General features: G+C 44.5%; 1 protein-coding gene across 4 annotated transcripts in view; it reads right to left on the bottom strand.

The window, feature by feature from the left end:
* Positions 1 to 16,910, bottom strand: part of ppip5k1a (diphosphoinositol pentakisphosphate kinase 1a) — a 32,932-nt gene extending 16,022 nt beyond the window's left edge. For 2 of the 4 annotated variants that reach the window (XM_079291158.1, XM_079291160.1), the window contains exons 1-24: positions 16,829 to 16,910; positions 14,089 to 14,537; positions 13,007 to 13,202; positions 12,407 to 12,497; positions 12,214 to 12,299; positions 11,376 to 11,530; positions 10,908 to 11,009; positions 10,405 to 10,566; positions 10,170 to 10,291; positions 9,910 to 10,011; positions 9,045 to 9,131; positions 8,891 to 8,966; positions 8,209 to 8,318; positions 7,019 to 7,104; positions 6,783 to 6,908; positions 5,500 to 5,621; positions 4,256 to 4,438; positions 2,693 to 2,834; positions 1,816 to 2,039; positions 1,421 to 1,548; positions 1,223 to 1,337; positions 1,027 to 1,134; positions 472 to 600; positions 257 to 388 (exon numbers count right to left, since the gene is read on the bottom strand). In XM_079291158.1, the coding sequence (XP_079147284.1) occupies positions 257 to 388; positions 472 to 600; positions 1,027 to 1,134; positions 1,223 to 1,337; positions 1,421 to 1,548; positions 1,816 to 2,039; positions 2,693 to 2,834; positions 4,256 to 4,438; positions 5,500 to 5,621; positions 6,783 to 6,908; positions 7,019 to 7,104; positions 8,209 to 8,318; positions 8,891 to 8,966; positions 9,045 to 9,131; positions 9,910 to 10,011; positions 10,170 to 10,291; positions 10,405 to 10,566; positions 10,908 to 11,009; positions 11,376 to 11,530; positions 12,214 to 12,299; positions 12,407 to 12,497; positions 13,007 to 13,202; positions 14,089 to 14,232 (2,928 nt within the window). In that variant the 5' untranslated portion in view covers positions 14,233 to 14,537; positions 16,829 to 16,910. The remainder of the gene's footprint in view (positions 1 to 256; positions 389 to 471; positions 601 to 1,026; positions 1,135 to 1,222; positions 1,338 to 1,420; positions 1,549 to 1,815; positions 2,040 to 2,692; positions 2,835 to 4,255; positions 4,439 to 5,499; positions 5,622 to 6,782; positions 6,909 to 7,018; positions 7,105 to 8,208; positions 8,319 to 8,890; positions 8,967 to 9,044; positions 9,132 to 9,909; positions 10,012 to 10,169; positions 10,292 to 10,404; positions 10,567 to 10,907; positions 11,010 to 11,375; positions 11,531 to 12,213; positions 12,300 to 12,406; positions 12,498 to 13,006; positions 13,203 to 14,088; positions 14,538 to 16,828) is intronic. The other 2 variants (XM_079291159.1, XM_079291161.1) reach the window with 1 other exon arrangement.
* Between the last annotated feature and the right edge of the window lie 2,514 nt (positions 16,911 to 19,424).

The raw sequence follows: 19,424 nt of genomic DNA, 5'->3' as shown, positions 1-19,424 counted from the left end.
CCACAATAAAAGAAAATGATTTTGGTGACGAGACGGCTTCACCATCACTCAAACTGCTTCTCGACTTTATTACAGGTGCATGTGGCGAGGAGGTTGCTGTCTGGTTGAAACAGAATGAAGAAGAATCTGCGCGGCATTCAAATCTTGATGTCAATGTGGTCAATGACCTGAACTGAACTACTGGCCCAGACCTGGAGTCTGGTGCAGCGACTCTGCTTCTTCCTATGACTAGGTGTATTCGTCTGCTTCTTCCTACCTCCATGGATCCGGTCTTTTGATTGCGTATGAGTGGGGACTTCCTCTGAATGGTGATTGGCTCAGACAGCGGCAAGGCGCGGTCGGTCTCATCTCGCGAGAGGTCCTCCAGGCTGCCGGGGTCGGTCTGTTTCTGTCCGAGCAGAGAGAGAGAGCGAATACGTATGCTGCAATCTGCTGGACGACACAGTGAGAAACACTGGGATGGGATTCTACCTGCCGCGCTACCTCTGCAGAAGCCGGCCTGAAGCCGAAGCCGGTCGGTGCGTTCTCCTCTTCCTCGACGCCTTTGACTCCGGGGCTGAAGTGAAGCTCTACGTGGAAGCGCTCCTCGGAGGAGATGTCCTTTAGGGGGAACAACGGAGATGTTACAGATGTTAAATGTTCCAATACTATTTCTAATCTCCTGCTGCAGAGGTTTATTTATTTACACACCTCTATACACATGTACACTACTCAGCACTGCTGCTTTTTGTTGGATGCTAACCTGGTAAATCTAATCTAAAACGATGATTGGTTTTACTCATTACATTGTAATTCATTCCAGTGCGTGCTGCTCAGAGTACATCCCAGTGGCCGGCTCGTCTACCGATAGCTCGGGGCTACATAGCTAACGTTAACGGACTTGCACGGTGCCTCTGTTACAAGTTTATACTTTAAAATATATTGGAAAAAAACATGTACAAATGTAAACACACAGACGAGAGGTACCAGGATGAGACAGTGTCATGGAGGCCATGTGACGCATCAACAAACACACAAACACGCTACCTTATTGTTGTCCTCGTACAGCATGATGACAATCTGAGTCATGTAGTTGAGTTCAGAGACAGCATTGAGGTAATCCATGGCACGCTTCCACTGCTGGTCCTTCTCCTCCTGTCGCAAACACACACACAAAAAATAACTTCAACCCCCATCTGAGGAAACATCGACAGTTCTGTGGGACTGATGCTCGACCGCTTACGTCGAGCAAGCCTCCGTAGCGGAAAATGCTGAGCAGGGAGTGGACGTGACTCTCACTGGTGAAATATAACCGTGTCCTGACGTGGCGCCCCGGAGACATCACACCTCGAGAGTACCTGAAGAAGAAGAAGCCACATTCAGTCAGTCCAAACACTTTGCATCACGTCTTCCCATCGAAGCGGCCTTTCAAGTTACTCACAGCGGGTGCAGTTTGTTGACGGACTCGTCCTCGTGGGTCCTCTGCAGGTCCAGCTGGATCTTTCTCACCAGTGGGAGGCAGTGGGCATATGCTATGTCCAGTTTCTCCACTCTATTAATGCCATATTCCTTGAAACAAAGAAGAAAAATATATTAATTAAAACAAATCTTTAGAGAATTAAAGTAAGTGTATCTATAACTATCTAGCCACTGTGCTTTCCTTCTCTATATCTTGAATATTGAAACAAAAGATGGAAACTATCCTTAAAAATGTTTCTTTGCAGTCGACCAGATGTAACAACCGTCTCCTCTCTACCTGAACTTCCTCCCCCCTCCCTCCTCCTCCCTCATCCTCCTCCTCCCTCCTCCCTCCTCCTCCCCCCTCCCCCTCCTCACCTGTGGGATGACGATGTCAGCCACAGCTCGAGACAGTCTGAACAGCTCCAGCGTGTCCTCCAGGCCCAGAGTGGCGTTGTGGATGACGTCGTACTTCACGCAGTCGTAGATGTCCGGTATTTTGCTGATGTCGTAGCGGCCGTTCTTCATGCGGAAGTCTCTCTCCAGTTTGGACCAGCGCTGCAGCATCAGCTCCAGAGTCTCGCTGTGGTACAGCTGCAGGTCTGGTGAGAGAGACGAGATCGTTTGACACGATTAATCATCGACTTTGGAAACATCATCCATTCATTGAACACGGCGATATCGCTGCAGACCCCTGACGCACTGGCCCGACGTCCAGCCGGTTGACAGTTGTGCTGAGAGCCGGGCCCGTTGAGCACCAACGCTTAGTTTATACTCGGCGTAGTGAAGCCGGCGCGAGCGCCAGAGCATAATGTGTTCACGGGCGAGTAGGCGCCGCAAGCGCACCTCTGAATTTTTGTAAATTTGCGTGTGGCGTGTGCGATGTCACACATAGTTCACTGATGGATTTATAACTCGAGACAAAAGGGGAAGCGTCGCTGTAACTCATTTATCATGAATATCTTGTTTTCATAATCGCTGGAAGCCAAAGTCGTAGTCGTGAAAATCTAATTTGATGAATTGCCCAGCCGAGCACGTAGTACTGAGAAACAAAGCTTGTTCAAGTATTGTAGAGGATCATGATATTGATTCTGCAAAGAAAATGTCTCTTTTCAAAGCTTTGGGGCCACAAATACATTTGCATATATTTAAGTAGACACAAACCTGTGCACATGAAACCAAAACATGTCTCTGTAATGTGGGCTGTACACCACCAGGCAGTCATCCAAACGCCAACAGAGGATTTCTCGCTCACCGGCTGACGTGGGGTCCTCCATCCTTGTGCGGATCTGGGAGGTGAGGCTCTGAATGAGGGCGTAGACCTGGTCACATGTGGCCACCGGGTTCTGGACTATCTTCATTGAATTCACCAAAGAGGCACTGCAGGTTGGGGCCAGCTGTCACACACGGACAGAAGAAGAAGAAGCACAAAAAGGTGTTGAATAAAAAGCCATGTTTAAAACAAATGAATACCGACGGCTTTCACTTCACAAAGAGCTCAAAAGGCTGCTGAACCTTTGTCATTGGATCCAACAGAGCCACATGAAGAAATATCATTAATGTGCAAACAGTTCGCTCAAGAGAGCCAATCCTTTCTGCTCAGTGATCAAAGGAGATAGGAACCCGCTGTCTACGGTACATATCATCTCAGTCCAACTATTAATGTGGGGAACTACAAAAAAATACACTTGAATTTGTAGGTTCTGTATCTGCCCACAGTCGATGAGTTTATAGAAACAGACGGGAGAACTGTTCTGCTGTGAACGTACTGTAGACACCTGAAAGAATCGATATCAGTTCAAGAGAACGCTATGTTGAGAATACTTTCAGCAGTGGAGTTACGGGGTGAGTGCCTCCATGGCGCATTTACAAAAAGGGACTTTAAACCAAAAACAACAAGTTTTTAATGAGCTACCAGGCCAATGTGATCGAGTTCAACACAGACAAGCTGAAGAATCCGTGGCTGCCGTCTCGTGTCTTTTTAACCGCTTGTTAAAAAAAAGCTGATCTCGACCCACGCCTCCCCGTGAACTACGGACCGATGTCTTAGTTGTATTTGTGGCTGATTCAAACTCCTGCAGCAGACTCTTGGCTCATCATGAACCAACACATGTGCTTCCCGTGTAAAAAAACACCGGCTGTACAGGAGGTGCACACAAGTGTTCCGAATTTTAACAAAAGACGCTTAAAATATCATTTCATTGCTGTTTTGTAGTTACCGGTACTTTCCCCGTTTATTAGTGTCCGTGTTGTTTCAGTCATATAATAATAATACAATTTATTTCTAGAGCACTTCTCACAGTCAAAAAAAAAAAAAAGAAGAAAAAAAAAATATCACAAAGTGCTTAACAGAGCAGAAATTTAAAAGCATAAAAAACACAATGTGACCAAAGGGTCAATAAATCACATTTCAGGAGCAGGTCTAGGACATGGGTTTTTACTCAAACGCGTAGAGTCGCAGGCAGAGCATTCCACCGCCTCAAAGGCTCGGTCACCATGGCTCTTAAATCGTGTGCGTGGATGTCGTGTAGCATTGCTATTGGTTAGGAGCCAACACAGGTATGTGTTGTTATTATATATCCTTTATCTTTGTCACATCTTATGGATACAGATGCTGTGCTCTCTATAGATTTGTGAAAGTGTAACATTATTTCGGTGTAAGCCCAGTGGGGTTTTCTGCCTCTTCGTGCTCTGCGATATTATTTATCTCCGTCATGTTTGTGTATTTTGTAAACTGTGCAAGTGATTTTATTATTCCCCCCCCTGCTACCCTCCTCGGGGCCTCACTGAGCAGACTAAAGCTGAGTCCTCTACTCACCCTGTCGAAGTCCTCGTCGGTGAAGTCCCGGTCCTTCTGCAGGATCTCGTGGAGTCGGGCCTTGACGCGGTGCTGGCAGCTGCTCAGCGAGTCGCTGTCGTTGTCCAGCAGCCCGTTCATGTTGGCGCTCTTCACCATCTGCACCAGGATGGGTGTCAGCTCGCCCTCCAGAGCCAGCAGACCCTACACACACACACACACACACACACACACACACACACACACACACAGGTGTGAAATCTGTGATTCGTTTGTGCCAGCATGTAACTCATCAGTGTGGCTGTCACACAGCTGACAGCTAGCGTGAGCTGTCGTACTGGGACTAAAGGAAACCCAACAGCTTGATGTTTTTGTGACACGACTGATCTTGTTGACATTGAGTCATTTCTACGCTACATAAACACATTTTAGTTTCATTTTACAGTGGTGGACATCACTCGGCGGTCCTCTCATCGAACGAAGCCGCTGATCTCTGAAAGGAAAACATACCGAGCTCGTAGAGGGTCGCTTTGAAAACGTCACCGGAGTCTATTAATTATATATTATCGAGTGTTTTACACGTTCTTCCGTCCGGCACCTAGTATTCATCGTCTGGATGGACGTGCTTCTGTAAAATATAACTTTTTTTTTTTTGTCATTACTGTTTAATTAATGTCATGTGAGAGTCTGCAGGTGGCGCCGTTTCCCCTCTATTTAACTGACACGATGACTCCAGCTGGTTTATTTTTCTATCACTGGACATTTCTGTAAACATGAATATTAACGTCCTGTAACTGCGTTTAACATATGTAGCTGCTTGTAACAAACTTCAAAGAACAACTGAACAGATGTTGAATCCAAAGAACAACTGAACAGATGTAGAATCCAAAGAACAACTGAACAGATGTAGAATCCAAAGAACAACTGAACAGATGTTGAATCCAAAGAACAACTGAACAGATGTTGAATCCAAAGAACAACTGAACAGATGTTGAATCCAAAGAACAATGAACAGATGTTGAATCCAAAGAACAATGAACAGATGTTGAATCCAAAGAACAATGAACAGATGTTGAATCCAAAGAACTGAACAGATGTTGAATCCAAAGAACTGAACAGATGTTGAATCCAAAGAACAACTGAACAGATGTTGAATTCAAAGAACAACTGAACAGATGTTGAATCCTTTTCGTTCGTACCGATGAAACACGGCAGCAGAACAGAAAGTCTCTCTCTGGCACGGAGCTGTTAGAATAGCCGCCTACCTTTGCGAAAGCCGCGGCCGTCATCTGCACTCTGCCTTCGTCGGACGCGTAGATCTTCAGGTCGTGTCTGTAGGTGCTGTGTAACCGGAGCAAGCCGCAGCCTGGAAATCCGGCGTAGTCTCCTGCAAAGATCAGTGGAAACAGACGAGGACCCTGCTGGTTTACAAAGTTACTCAAAAACCGGCTGCATCTTTGTGTGCAACAAGCAACAGTTTGTTATAAGATGTCACCACCGCGGAATCGTTTTTTCAGTCCGACACCGTTACACCTCGTTGACATTGCAGTCAGTACAGACTACATGGTGACATGTATGTGAAAAGAATGTGACGAGCAAGAATGTCCTAAAGATCACTGACAGCCCAAGACTTACGGGAAGACCAACCTGAAAGTATGTCATGAACTGTCAGTGGGTGTGACAGTGTATATATATATATATACACATATATATATATATATACACATATACAGTATATGTATACTGTATATACGAATATTTTAATCACATACTGCTGCATAGTTTAATCTGTAGCACAGCATCATATTTTCTAAATTCATCATATGTTTTGTTTTTAAAATCTTAATCTGTAAAGTAACTCCAGAAGTCAGATTGTGGAGTAAAAAGAACAATATTTTCCTCTAACATGGAGTGTAGTATAGTAGCATAATACTGCGCTGCTTAAATACAGAATAAGAAGTTGAAAATGTACTTCAGCACAGTAAATGTACTTAGTTAGAGGTGCAGTGACACTACTTCTTATCCGTGACAGAAAAACAGGCCCAGCAGTTGATTTGCAGCAGACGTTCAGAGTAAACAGCTTAAAAGTAAAATATGACAAACATTCCTGGTAAGGTCTCTCAGTGGAACACTGGGTGTGATATTTTCAAAATATGCTAAACATCAAACAATCACTCAAAGAACAAAACGTGTGTGTGTGTGTGTGTGTGTGTGTGTGTGTGTGTGTGTGTGTGTGTGTGTGTGTGTGTGTGTGTGTGTGTGTGTGTGTGTGTGTGTGTGTGTGTGTGTGTGTGTGTGTGTGTGTGTGTGTGTGTGTGTGTGTGTGTGTGTGTGTGTGTGTGTGTGTGTGTGTGTGTGTGTGTGTGTGTGTGTGTGTGTGTGTGTGTGTGTGTGTGTGTGTGTGTGTGTGTGTGTGTGTGTGTGTGTGTGTGTGTGTGTGTGTGTGTGTGTGTGTGTGTGTGTGTGTGTGTGTGTGTGTGTGTGTGTGTGTGTGTGTGTGTGTGTGTGTGTGTGTGTGTGTGTGTGTGTGTGTGTGTGTGTGTGTCACCTTGACCCCCGGGGTACATGCAGCGGAAGGCTCTCCCCAGCTCCTCCGCCTGAACTCTGCCAGCAGGCGTCAGCTCTCCTCCCCACTTCAGCACCAGCAGCAGCGATGGACCCTCCTTACGCGTGTCTGAACACACACAATCCGAACGGTAGCTTCAGTTGGCCAGCTCCAACTTGGAAACATACTACTTCATAGTAAGAGATTAAGAAACAGAGAAGGCCTTAATATCTTCCTACCTTCTTCCTCACTTGAGGTTTTGGGCTGCCCATGGGGCAGGTAAGTTAGTTGCACTTTTCTGTTGATCCCAGAGAAATGGCCGTACCTTTTATTGGCAAGAAAATAAAACAAATCTGGAGTCAATAAAAAGATAAAGCTGTTTATGGATGAACATGATTGTACGTCTCCTTTTTTTATTTTTTAACTCTGATAACAAAATGGGGGCCGTTACAACTGAGGATTAGACGACGAACGATGTGGTGTTTACTAGTGGAGCAACGAAGGACAACAAAGGACAAATTCACACACACACACACACAGAATGTATGGCAATGAAATAGTGAATGAATGAATCTTCATTAGTTTTCTGTCGTGTTTATGGGAATGTGGATCTTTCAGATCAATTTGTAAAGCGAGTCAGAGGTTTGAATATTCCACATTTTAGTCTGTGTGGAACTCAAGGTGGTCTTGACCGCAACACTGGAAGGACAAAGAGCTTGAGGGTCCGTGTCCACCAAAGGGTTCTCGTCAAAATCTCACGGCAGACCCGTCCTCTCCCTACGCGCCTCATCCAGAGCCAGTGGTCTGAACTTCATCAGATGAACACTGGACCGGAGATCAGCTGACGTTTCTAACTTTATGAACCATTGCCTCGTCTGATCTGTACTCTGATGTTTTGTTTCTATAATTGATGCGTTTGTGAACCGTTGCTGCAAACCTAGTTTCCGATAGAGTTGACCTGAACCTCGTGTTTTAAAGAATACATGAGTGAAGTCGTGCCATTACCATCTGGGCGTGTAAAAGTCAATTGGCTTCATGTTTCTTGTGCGTAGGAGGCTGTTTACAGGCGACACACTGCAGCCGAATCAACATCGAAGGCTCTTGCAGTCGTGTTTGGCAGATGGTGACCTTTCAAAAACGAATTTGTCCCGAGCATGGGACGAACCCAAAGACAAACTCAGGACACTCTGTCCAAAATGTACAAGAAGACGAGCTCCAGACAGTGAGGCAATGCATGTACCCAAACTAATACCAGACCACCTGATAATGTTACAGCATGCTTACCATACATCGGAGTTCTTGCACAGTTTCACTATCAAACCAGTATGGATGTAAAGTCTATCATGGTTTTAAAACAACGTAATGACTTCAATGAATATGAGACGGGGCGACGAGTGGTTAATAAAGAGACCCAGGTCACTTCACTCACATTTCCAGAACAGTCTTCAGCTGCTCCAGTTTGGACTTCTTCTCTTCTATCTCACAGTCGTTGTGCTGTCCTAGTTCTGCCAACAACTGACGCGTGATGTCCAGCACCTCCTGTTGAGTTCAGAGGAACAAGCTGTCAGAGATCACTCTCACACACACACACAGACAGACAGACAGAGAGACAGACAGACAGACAGACAGACAGACAGACAGACACAGCGAGCGACAGAGCGAGCGACAGACAGACAGACAGACAGAGCGAGAGAGAGCGAGAGAGAGCGAGAGACAGACAGACAGACAGACAGACAGACAGACAGACAGACAGACAGACACAGCGAGCGAGAGACAGAGCGAGCGAGAGAGAGCGAGAGACAGACAGACAGACAGACAGACAGACAGACAGACACAGCGAGCGACAGAGCGAGCGACAGACAGACAGACAGAGCGAGAGAGAGAACGAGAGCGAGAGACAGCGAGAGACAGACAGAGAGACAGAGAGACAGACAGAGAGACAGAGAGACAGACAGAGCGAGAGACAGACAGAGCGAGAGACAGAACGAGAGACAGAGAGACAGACAGAGAGACAGAGAGACAGACAGACAGAGAGACAGACAGAGCGAGAGACAGACAGACAGAGAGACAGAGAGACAGACAGAGAGACAGACAGTCTGACTAATTGTTACCTGCAGTTGTTTGGGCTTCTTCAGCTTTAATTTCCCAGTTTTGTATCCTCCATATTTGTCAAATAGATCAAAGAACCTGGATTGATGGAAGACAAACGTCAGATGAATCAAACGTTTTTTTTACAGCCAGCCAGTAAAAGCAGAGATCACCTACATGGGGTTGCGGACTTCCATCTTCATCTTCTGTTTCGGCGTTCTGTCTCCGTGTCGGATGACAGCGATGACGCATCGTAGCTCCATCCTGAAGAGTGCAAGAGAAAGTTAGCTGATGTTATTATTAATACAGCAGCAAACAACTATTTGAATGTAAAGATTAGGCTTGGGTGGCATCTATTGTGTCATGACTTCCTGATATGTCAACAGGGTATCTGATGGTATATAAATAACTGAAGTCTGTGAGAAAATGACTCTACTTCTCTCTTGATTTATTACCTCAGTAAACATTGTAAACATGAGTTTATGGTCTCAATCTCTTCTTCAATACAGCATGATGTTCATTTAGTACATTATGGTCCATTTAGAGTCACACAGACCATAAAGCAGGGGATGCTTTAGGGCGGGGCTACACAGTGATTGACAGGTCTCTACCAGAGACGTATACGCCGTCTCTACATTCCAGATATGGTAACTTCTGTTCATCAGATGCAAAAAAGCCAAGATGGCGAAATCACCGAACTCGAGGCTTCAAAACATCCGTCCACAAATCAACTACGTCCACTTCTTACATACGTCTATAGTTAAAATTCACCAAATTACACCAACAAGCTAACCGATCGATGCCACAAGTGGACCAGCAACCTCTGAGATCTGGGAGGTACAGATCGCTGACTCTTTGAAGAGAGTGTAGATACCCGCTTGTTCCCCGTCTGAAAGGCGGTTTTAGTCCACAGCAGAACACTGCTTTGCTCCCATTGATGGATAAGTACCTCAAACAACCCCACCTCAAACAAACCACACTATCCCTTTAAGGGACCATTGATTTGAAGCCAACTTAACATCAGTAAACGGTTCTGACTTACATGGTCCCTGAAGTAGTGGGAACAATGGGGATGTCCTCCGCCTCCGTCGGGATGGACCAAGGAATCTGAAACTGAGGAGCCAGCTCACGCATCACGATGTTCCTGAGGAGCCGACGAAGAGAAATCCAACGAGGAATGAAACAAAGCAAGCTCAATGAGTTCAAAGGTTTCGAATCAATCGAATTCAAATCAAATCGAAATCTCAGGAGAAAATGTTCCAGTGGACCAGGAATGACAAAAAAAACAAGTAAACGTGGTACCCGAGGATCTTGGCACAGTCGTCGTAGTACTTCATCGAGTTCTTCACGAAACTGAAACCGTTGACGTCGCACACATACGAGTGTCCATTAGCTCGGAGGAGGTCGAAGCCACACACAGTTTGCTGCAGCGAGAGGAAACAAATTCAGCAACGATGGTCCACAACGAAGGGAAAGAGAGCAGCGGGACAAAGCGATGCCTCCTCCTCCTCCTCCTCCTCCTCCTCCTGCTCCTCACCTTGAACGCTAGGCAGACCTTACGGGCCACCAGCTTCTCCATGGCGGAGAGCATGACCGGGTAGCGGACCTCCTTCCCCTCGCTGTCTCGCTCCACCTTCCCGTCCAGAGCCGGGGACTTGCGAGCCTCAGCGTGAGCGTAGTCGGGCCCCACAGTGTAGACCTGAGGTCACATGACACACCACCAGACATCCTCAATCCCTCTCAATGCAAACGTTGATTCTAGCTTTAACTGACTTACACTATTCTTGTTGATTAAAATAATAGAGCTGTGAAGTGCTTTTTTCCTGTTCCGTATCACCACTGCAAAGTTTTATTTACACAAAATCCTTTTGACGATGACCCTTGAGCTCAGTTTATACTGCACGTAGTTCAGACCGACAATCAGAGCACTTTAAACACGTCTGAGGTTTTTAAATGCTTCAGAAACCTTTTAGTCTTAGAAATCTACTCTTCACACACACATTTATTTATTTTACTACATATACAGAGTCCACACTCTACCTTGACATCCGTGCCGTCTGTGGGCATGAACTCTTCATAGATGTAAGAGCCCGTCTTCCTCACGGTGGTCTCCGGTGAGTACACGCTGCTCCGGCTGCCGATCTACACGAATCACACAGCGAGTGAAAAACCATCCAGTGCAACGGTGCATTCCTGAAATAAAGGCTGCGGCTCCGTGTTTGACAACAGTGTGTCTGATTTATGATAATGTGCTTTCTCTGGCAGAGCAACAGACTCGTGGACCATTACAGGACAAGCTATCAAGTGGTGCAGGTTACTGCATTCATCCTCTGAACCCCAAAAACCCACGACAGCAGTGAAAAGAAGGTTCTTTAAACAATCTGTCTTCTGTAACCGAGAGCGGCCGGTCATTAACGGTGAAGTAATAATAGCGTGGTTGTTGTAGTCTGATGTACACGGGACAGGTTTTAGGATGTAGCGTGGGATCTAGCGACTCTAAACAAGGACCTTTCTGAAGAGCCGCTGGCTGCCTCCACCAGCAGAGGTGGGGTAGTAGATGTAGACGTTGTGGTCCTCAGCGCAGACGGGCTTCTCAACGAAAGGTTTCTGGAACACCTCTCCGTTCACCTCCACGTGATCCTCTCCTTCCACCAGGTTACACTCTAGAGGCACACAGAGAAGATGCTTCTGTCAGCCAGCAAGCCCCCTTTTCTTATTATCCCTTTAAACGCAGACAGATGAGTGTTTGAATCTAACAGAATAACACAAACAGAGTAACAAATAAAGGCAGTGGGAGACCAGCAACTCTCTGTTCTATGAGGTGAAATGACCGGTTTTGTGAATGGAGTCTGGCATCTGTCTGACAGAAAGGTAAAGAGGTGAAAATATTCTGTGACATGTCTGCTTACACTTTAACGGAAAGTTAAACACAGACCTTACTTCAGACATCGAACCAAAACCCATGAATAAAACCCATCGACTTCCACACAAAGGAAACCGGAAGTACAAAGCCCAGCTCCTATGATGGTACTCCCGTCTGTTTCTCCAAACTGGGGTGGTGCGCCAACCGCCACCTTCAGTAGGTAATACACTGAATATGGAAAAGTACCTCATACAACCACACTTCCAACAACCCAAACCATCCCTTTAAGCATGGCACACTGGCGACTGCGTCATGTTTGATACTATATTTTGAATAACGGCCTCAGGATGCTGCCTGGACTGGAGCTGTTTTTCGGAGGAACGTTTTGTCGAGTAATATAGTCAGCTATCGACTGCGTTTTCCCATGTGATGTTCACTGAATCAATGACTTATGGAAGAGCATTAATGAGGCGGCAGACTGACCGTCTGGGTTGTCCGGGTCGCGGTTCAGCACAGCGTAGCGCGGTAAATCAATCCCTTCCTCCTGCAGGATGCGATACACCTCTCTCCTGTTCAACAAATACATCAAATAACATAGGAATACACTGTGGTTGTTTGTATATGCTCAAACTTAACCAATATTGTAAACGTAGAGCTAAAGAGTACATCTCAGTACCTGTCCTGTATGTAGTACTGCATGTTCAGGTCATTGAGGAGCAGAGGGTTTCTCAGCTTGGCATAGCTCACGGCCTTATCCAGCGGGAAGCCTGGTGGACATGCGGAGAGACGAATCAATAAATAAAGCTCATGGACAACAGGATGTGAATAACAAGTGGGGAAGAGGAGTTCAGAGTTACGGCTGCTGAGACACAAACACTTGACATACTGTGGACTAGACTCACGTCGAGAGACAGAATGACTGTTGGACTCAACATAATGCTGACATTGCATTACAAGACAGACAGCATACATACATACATACATACATACATACATACATACATACATACATACATACATACATACATACATACATACATACATACATACATACATACATACATACGCTACACAGACAGCAGCGTCGCCCAGTCACGGCAAAACACAACAACAACAACGACCTGCCACGCGGTTATATGTTCATGACAGGAATGAGGCAGACAGAAACAAAAACATGATGCCTTCGGACATAGAGGTCACCTTTGTCTAACACACATCAAACAAGGTTCGCGTGTGATAAATGAAGACGCGTGTGATGTGTGTGTGTGTGTTGTACCCTTGGAGTGGAAGGAGATGAGGCAGTCACACAGAGGCCATTTGTCCACGGGCTCGTTGAGGATGGCGTCCTCTGGGAAGATGACCACGGTGATGAACTCAAACTTGCACAGCCTCTCCAGGATCTGGGTCATCGGCTTGGATTTGGACTTCTTCATCATGCAGCAGATGCCCACCACGATCTGTCGCTCCGGGGGCTGAACAAAGGGGGAGCGAGAGAGAGAGAGGGGACAACAATTCAACAATCTGTCCGAGGAAGCAAGAGAGACAACAGCAGCTTTGTCCCTTAAATCTCCCAGAAAACCTCACACTGAAGGACTGACAGTAATAGATGTCTGTAGTGTCTCCTCTTCTAAGACAGAGAGAGTCAAATTAAATTAAAGCCCCAACCATCGTCCTTAACTCTCTGAACCGGCAGGATGGAAAAGCACGTTTTCTTTAAACAATCACCAACACTACACTGTGCATCACAGCCAGAAGCTGTAACAATGGTGATAATTGTCAGATTTTCATCTTTCCGAAGGTCCTTAAAACACATCGTGTGTGACGAACGCTTCCGTCAGAAAACGCACCCGAAACTAAGATAAAAATGGTGACATTTCATCAAAAACAGTGTATTCTACGTGTCTCATTTAACATTTTGCCCCAAATAAACAGTTTCCTTCAACCAGATCTTGTAAAAAATATTAAATTCTGAGCTCATCAGAGCAACGGTGAAGCCATGATTGATTAATGAGACCAACAGTCACGTGACACAAAAATAAATCTGAGAAATTTGACTGAACTTCAGGCTGCTGAACACAGAGCAGAGAGGTTGTAATGATGTGAATAGCTTAATATTTACAGCACGTAAAGTTTATTTTGCAGTGAAAAGTAAGGCCACAGAGAGTAAGGCCATGTTCGAAGAGCGCTGTCAGTGAATGGCCGCAGGCAAAACCACACGGATCTGTTTCTAGATCTCGGCACAAAAAAAGACCTCTGACCTGGTAACTTAAGGGCATCTGATTATCCATTACTCACTGATTATCTGAAGCTCGCACCGAACATTTTAAAGTAGAGAAGTAGTGTAGTTTGACGTCTCACCGAGTCCGTGTCTTCGTCGTCCTCATACAGGTCCATATCTGTCCTCATGCTGTCTTCCAGGGCCTCGCTCTCATCGTCCTCGCAGCCCACGAAGAATCTGGGAGCGCCACGCCGGCTCTCGCCCGGGCTGTTGGGCTCTGACATCACAGTCCCCCGCGGCGGCCCTCAGCGTCCCACCGCGCCATCGTACACCAACACAGCCGATACGAGGGTGCGAGGCCTGAGGGACAGCGACGGGTCCACTCTGCCTGGGCTGCAGAGCAGAGATGGGTGGACGACGGTGTGCGTTTGTGAGGCGGAGAGAGGTCACGTGTGAAACGATGGCGATGGTTCAGTCCTTTGTGATGACGCCGTTATTCAAGTCACTCAATCTTCACATCTCATATGAGTTTCTCAAAAGTCTTCAGCACCGATTATCTGGGGACAGTCCTGTCCTCCATTTGTACGTCCTACACGAGAAACAAAACATTCACAACATTATTAATAGGGTTTGGCCTCGTGGTGTGTACAACGTACTTCATACTCAGTATGTACTGCACAAAGCCTACAAAATGAACAACTAAGTAGGATTTCACCAGCTGACTGTTCACACGTAAGTGAGTAAAAGAATCTCTGAAAATGTTGCAGCTAATTTCCAAACAGACATTATTTGGATAAACTGAACAAAAAACCAAGCGGGGAAAAAATCAAACTGAACATAAGTTCAGACTGAAGAGTTAAGACTTCAGCATCAGAGTTAAGATTTAAGCATCTTCATAAAACCCATTAAGTCTAGATAAATACGTCTGGCGGTCTCGTTATGCCCAGCTGTGTGGGTGACTTTTGGTTTTCAAACAAAAAAAAAGAAATACAAAGTGTGGCACTTTGAATCCCACTTATTATCCCATCACTTTTGAGCAGTAATGGCAGTGTGCTTGAGCAATAATTACCTCCAGGACTTGCTCTACTGTTACACATTTAATGCCGACGCTGCAGTCTGCTGCTGCACAGACAGCAGGGGCGTCGTCTCTGATCTGCATCTCCATCACCACTAAACATTAGCCAGTCATGGAGACCATGAGGACCGGCATACTCGTTACTCCCTGGCACGCTATAAGACACCCATCTGAAGGAGTCTTATTACTCACGGGTCAGTGGAAAATACAGTTATTCGCATAAGCAGCCTAGAAGGGGTCGAAACGAGATAAACAAACACATTACTGTCCAAAAGCCATGGGGATCTCCAGCTGAGGAAACACAAACGAGACTGCAAAAAAGACCAAGTTCCCTCCACAGGTTTAGTTGCAGGTCCCTGTGACCTAAAGCACTCAGCTAACCTTCCTGGGATTCACAAATAATAGTTCAGCATGAATGTAGCATGTTCACTGAGAGCGTTAAGTCCATGAAGTCAGTCAGCAGAAAATTCATCGGCAACTATTCTGATAATAGAGTACTCGTTCAAAGTAGTTTTTTAAGTAAAAACAAATATCAGAAGATTCAAATGTTTGGGTTTTCTGTTTTCTCTCATTGTCTTATTTAATACGTCAACTTAGGAACTTTGGAAAATTGTGGGTTTATTGCGAAAACAATTCACTGACGGACTTATGAACATATGTGCATCGCTGCCGGTTAAGTGGTTGGTCGAGTGGTTAAGCCTACCGCTGTCTTCCACCGAATAAATGTTCTTGGGGAAAAGAGACACTCAGCGGGTGAAAGACGACTTGAGAAGACGGTCACAGTTGCATTTAATAAACGTATTGTGAAGACGTTATCTTTCCATTTGAACACAGTTAACACTAAAGTATCGTGCCTTGATGTTGGTCGCATCCATTTAAGGCAATGGAAATAAGAAAACAGAGGTCTGTGGCTGCTAAACATTAGAAATGTTTCACTGTTGCCTGGTACACACACGTATTCTCACTGATTTAACATAAACTCTTTCCACGCCTAAGTGGATTAGTGTTTCAGAGCTTGAGCGTAACAGTTAATCTCTTCCATTACACCTGCTTAACTACCAGAGGGGCCATAGCTCACCAGTGAGGTCTTCAATATCCACTCAAAGGGTCCTCCCAAACCTTTAGTACAGTATGGAGATCTTTTCTAGACTTCTACGACTCCTTACAAGACCAATGTGGATCCCCTATCTTTATTAAATTATTTTGTGACTTTCCAGATTTTTCTTAGTAATTCTCTACTATTCTCTTGGTTTACTCCTTAGTTTTACTCTCTCTCTCTTATTTATTTTCTTATGTCTTTATCTCCGTCACCTGAATGTACCGGAGTTCACCTGCATGTATAAGCTCTGCAGCCTGTAACCCTACAGTGGGTAGCTGGGTGGGTGGTAGGGTGGGTAGGGTCGGGAATGAGGTTTTAAATTGCAGTCTGAAATTGCATTAATTGGGATAAAACCTGTGAAAATCAATAAAACATATTCACAAAAAAATAGCAAATAGAGGGTAGAAAACGACCCGATTTTTGAAACGTCAACCACACTATTTTAAACAATTAATTGTGATAATAATAATGTATAATAAACATATCTGGACTGTTATCTGTCGTTAGCTCTCGGTCATTTTTAGTAGTGTACAACACATTTAGCTAACGTTAGCATTCAGCTAGCTAATGTTAGCATTCAGCTAGCTAACTACTGCCACTGCCATTTGTCCGCGTTTTAAAGTAAAGTACCAAATGTCTGTGCGCTTATTTCATGTTACCGATTGTGATGATGGTGTTTCCATAACGTTACAAATGATGAACTCACACAGTGTAGCTGGAAGATTTGTATCGCTGCCATCGGCTCGCTTGACAGTTTGCACGTGAAACCTATCTTTTTTATTTTTCCCTGGTCGACGCACAGGTGATGGACGTCTGTAACAACCAATGGGAAAAGAGGAAAACCTTCAGGAGGCGTGACACACATAAGCCAATGAACAACGAGCAACAAAGTCAGTTTTATTGAGATAAAATAATCCTTTATTAGTCCTGCAGTGGGGACATTTACAGGATTACAGCAGCATAGTGGAGTATATATATTTTTTACTTCAAAATAACTCAACACGAAGCATATGAACGCATATGAATGTTGACATTGCAGTCAGTAAAGACTACATGATGTAATACATGCAAAAACAAGAATGGCGTTGTTATTGAACTCTGAATGACTTACATATTGTGATATAATTCATGATACATTTACACGTAAAGTTTCTTGTTTGAAAGCATAGTTTATCTACTCACACACGAACTGCAGTTTGATGTGTTTGGATGATCATTGTGTTAAGTTCAGGGAGAGACACGAACATTCTTAAGCTCTTGCATTCAGCACATCTCTGGTGGCCCAAATGTAAACTCATGAACAATACAATGAAGGAAATTAAATGTGATTTACACGTCACAGACATCACGAACGGAACTTCCAAATAAGTCAACACGAAGCATATGAACCCGTTGACATTGCAGTCAGTACAGACTACATGGTGACATGTATATGAAAAGAATGTGACGAGCAAGAATGTCCTAAAGATCACTGACAGCCCAAGACTTACGGGAAGACCAACCTGAAAGTATGTCATGAACTGTCACAGTGGGTGTGACAGTGTGTATATATATATACATATATATATACACACTGTCACAGTGGGTGTGACAGTGTGTATATATATATATACATATACAGTATATGTATACTGTATATACGAATATTTTAATCACATACTGCTGCATAGTTTAATCTGTAGCACAGCATCATATTTTCTAAATTCATCATATGTTTTGTTTTTAAAATCTTAATCTGTAAAGTAACTCCAGATGTCAGATTGTGGAGTAAAAAGAACAATATTTTCCTCTAACATGGAGTGTAGTATAGTAGCATAATACTGCGCTGCTTAAATACAGAATAAGAAGTTGAAAATGTACTTCAGCACAGTAAATGTACTTAGTTAGAGGTGCAGTGACACTACTTCTTATCCGTGACAGAAAAACAGGCCCAGCAGTTGATTTGCAGCAGACGTTCAGAGTAAACAGCTTAAAAGTAAAATATGACAAACATTCCTGGTAAGGTCTCTCAGTGGAACACTGGGTGTGATATTTTCAAAATATGCTAAACATCAAACAATCACTCAAAGAACAAAACATCTGTGTGTGTGTGTGTGTGTGTGTGTGTGTGTGTGTGTGTGTGTGTGTGTGTGTGTGTGTGTGTGTGTGTGCGTGCGTGTGTGTGTGTGTGCACTGGTGGAGCATGCTTATGGCACATTCACATACATGCACACACCAACGGCACATTCTGTGAGGCATCGAGGCGACATGTGGTCCTGGACACGCCTGCTGTGATGTCACTACCACACAGGAGGTTTGGAGTGTACTTTGTCACAGGTGTTGGTCTGTGCACAGATATTGTCAACGCGAGTACGTGAGTTTGAAGATGAAGGATTAAAAAAAAACAAAGATCCTATAGATATGTAGACAATAATATGCATATTTTTTGTGACCAAATTCTTATTAAGTTACCAAACCGTCCTCACAAAATAGCGTAAACATTCAAACTATACACGTATAAGAGAGCAAAGCCAGGAACCATCACCTTGCCCTCTGAGATGCGCCTGTTGAGGGGTTGTGGGTTGGAGTTTGCAGGTTCAGACCAAACATTGGTTACTTAAACAAGCTTTAATGGGACAAGATTCAGTTTTAGTTTTCAGTTGATTTAGTGAGTTTAGAAACATATTAATCATGACAGTGCATGATTTAAAACCTGCCATCAAATGTGTTACGTATGTGATGAACAGAACAATGTGACCATGTGACCATGTGATTCGTTGTAAAAGCATTTTCAGTGAGGCCTTCAGGTGGACAGGAGTGGGGCTGCGCTTTCAAACCAACACAGAGATGAAACTGATTCATTCAGAAACACTGTAAACACACATCGATGACGATCACACGCTGGAGAAAAAAACAATCTCTAAAGTGAGAGCTTCTTCAGGGAGCACAATATCACAGCGTTCCACAGAAACACAGACCAAGTGTGTGGATGAGATACGAGATGAAACACCAGCAATACCATCATACGAAGGCAATGTGTCAGCAACACGACCAGTTACTGCCAGTAGATGCTTCACCAACACAGTCCTGACCACAGTTACTGTTTAAAGGGACTGCTGCAACTTAAAGGGACAGTTCACCCCAAATCAAAAATAAAATAAATGTATTAGTGTAGATCAGACGGCAACCTCCGGTTCTAAGGAGCCTTAAAGCTGCATGTCCACCAGGGGGCGCCTCCTCTGGTTGTATAGAAGTCTATGAGAAAATGACTCTACTTCTCTCTTGATTTATTACCTCAGTAAACATTGTAAACATGAGTTTAT

This window comes from Melanostigma gelatinosum (genome assembly GCF_949748355.1).
Source record: "Melanostigma gelatinosum genome assembly, chromosome: 2".
In the NCBI taxonomy this organism is placed as follows: Eukaryota; Metazoa; Chordata; class Actinopteri; order Perciformes; family Zoarcidae; genus Melanostigma; species Melanostigma gelatinosum.
This window is presented reverse-complemented; position numbering and strand designations above follow the sequence as displayed.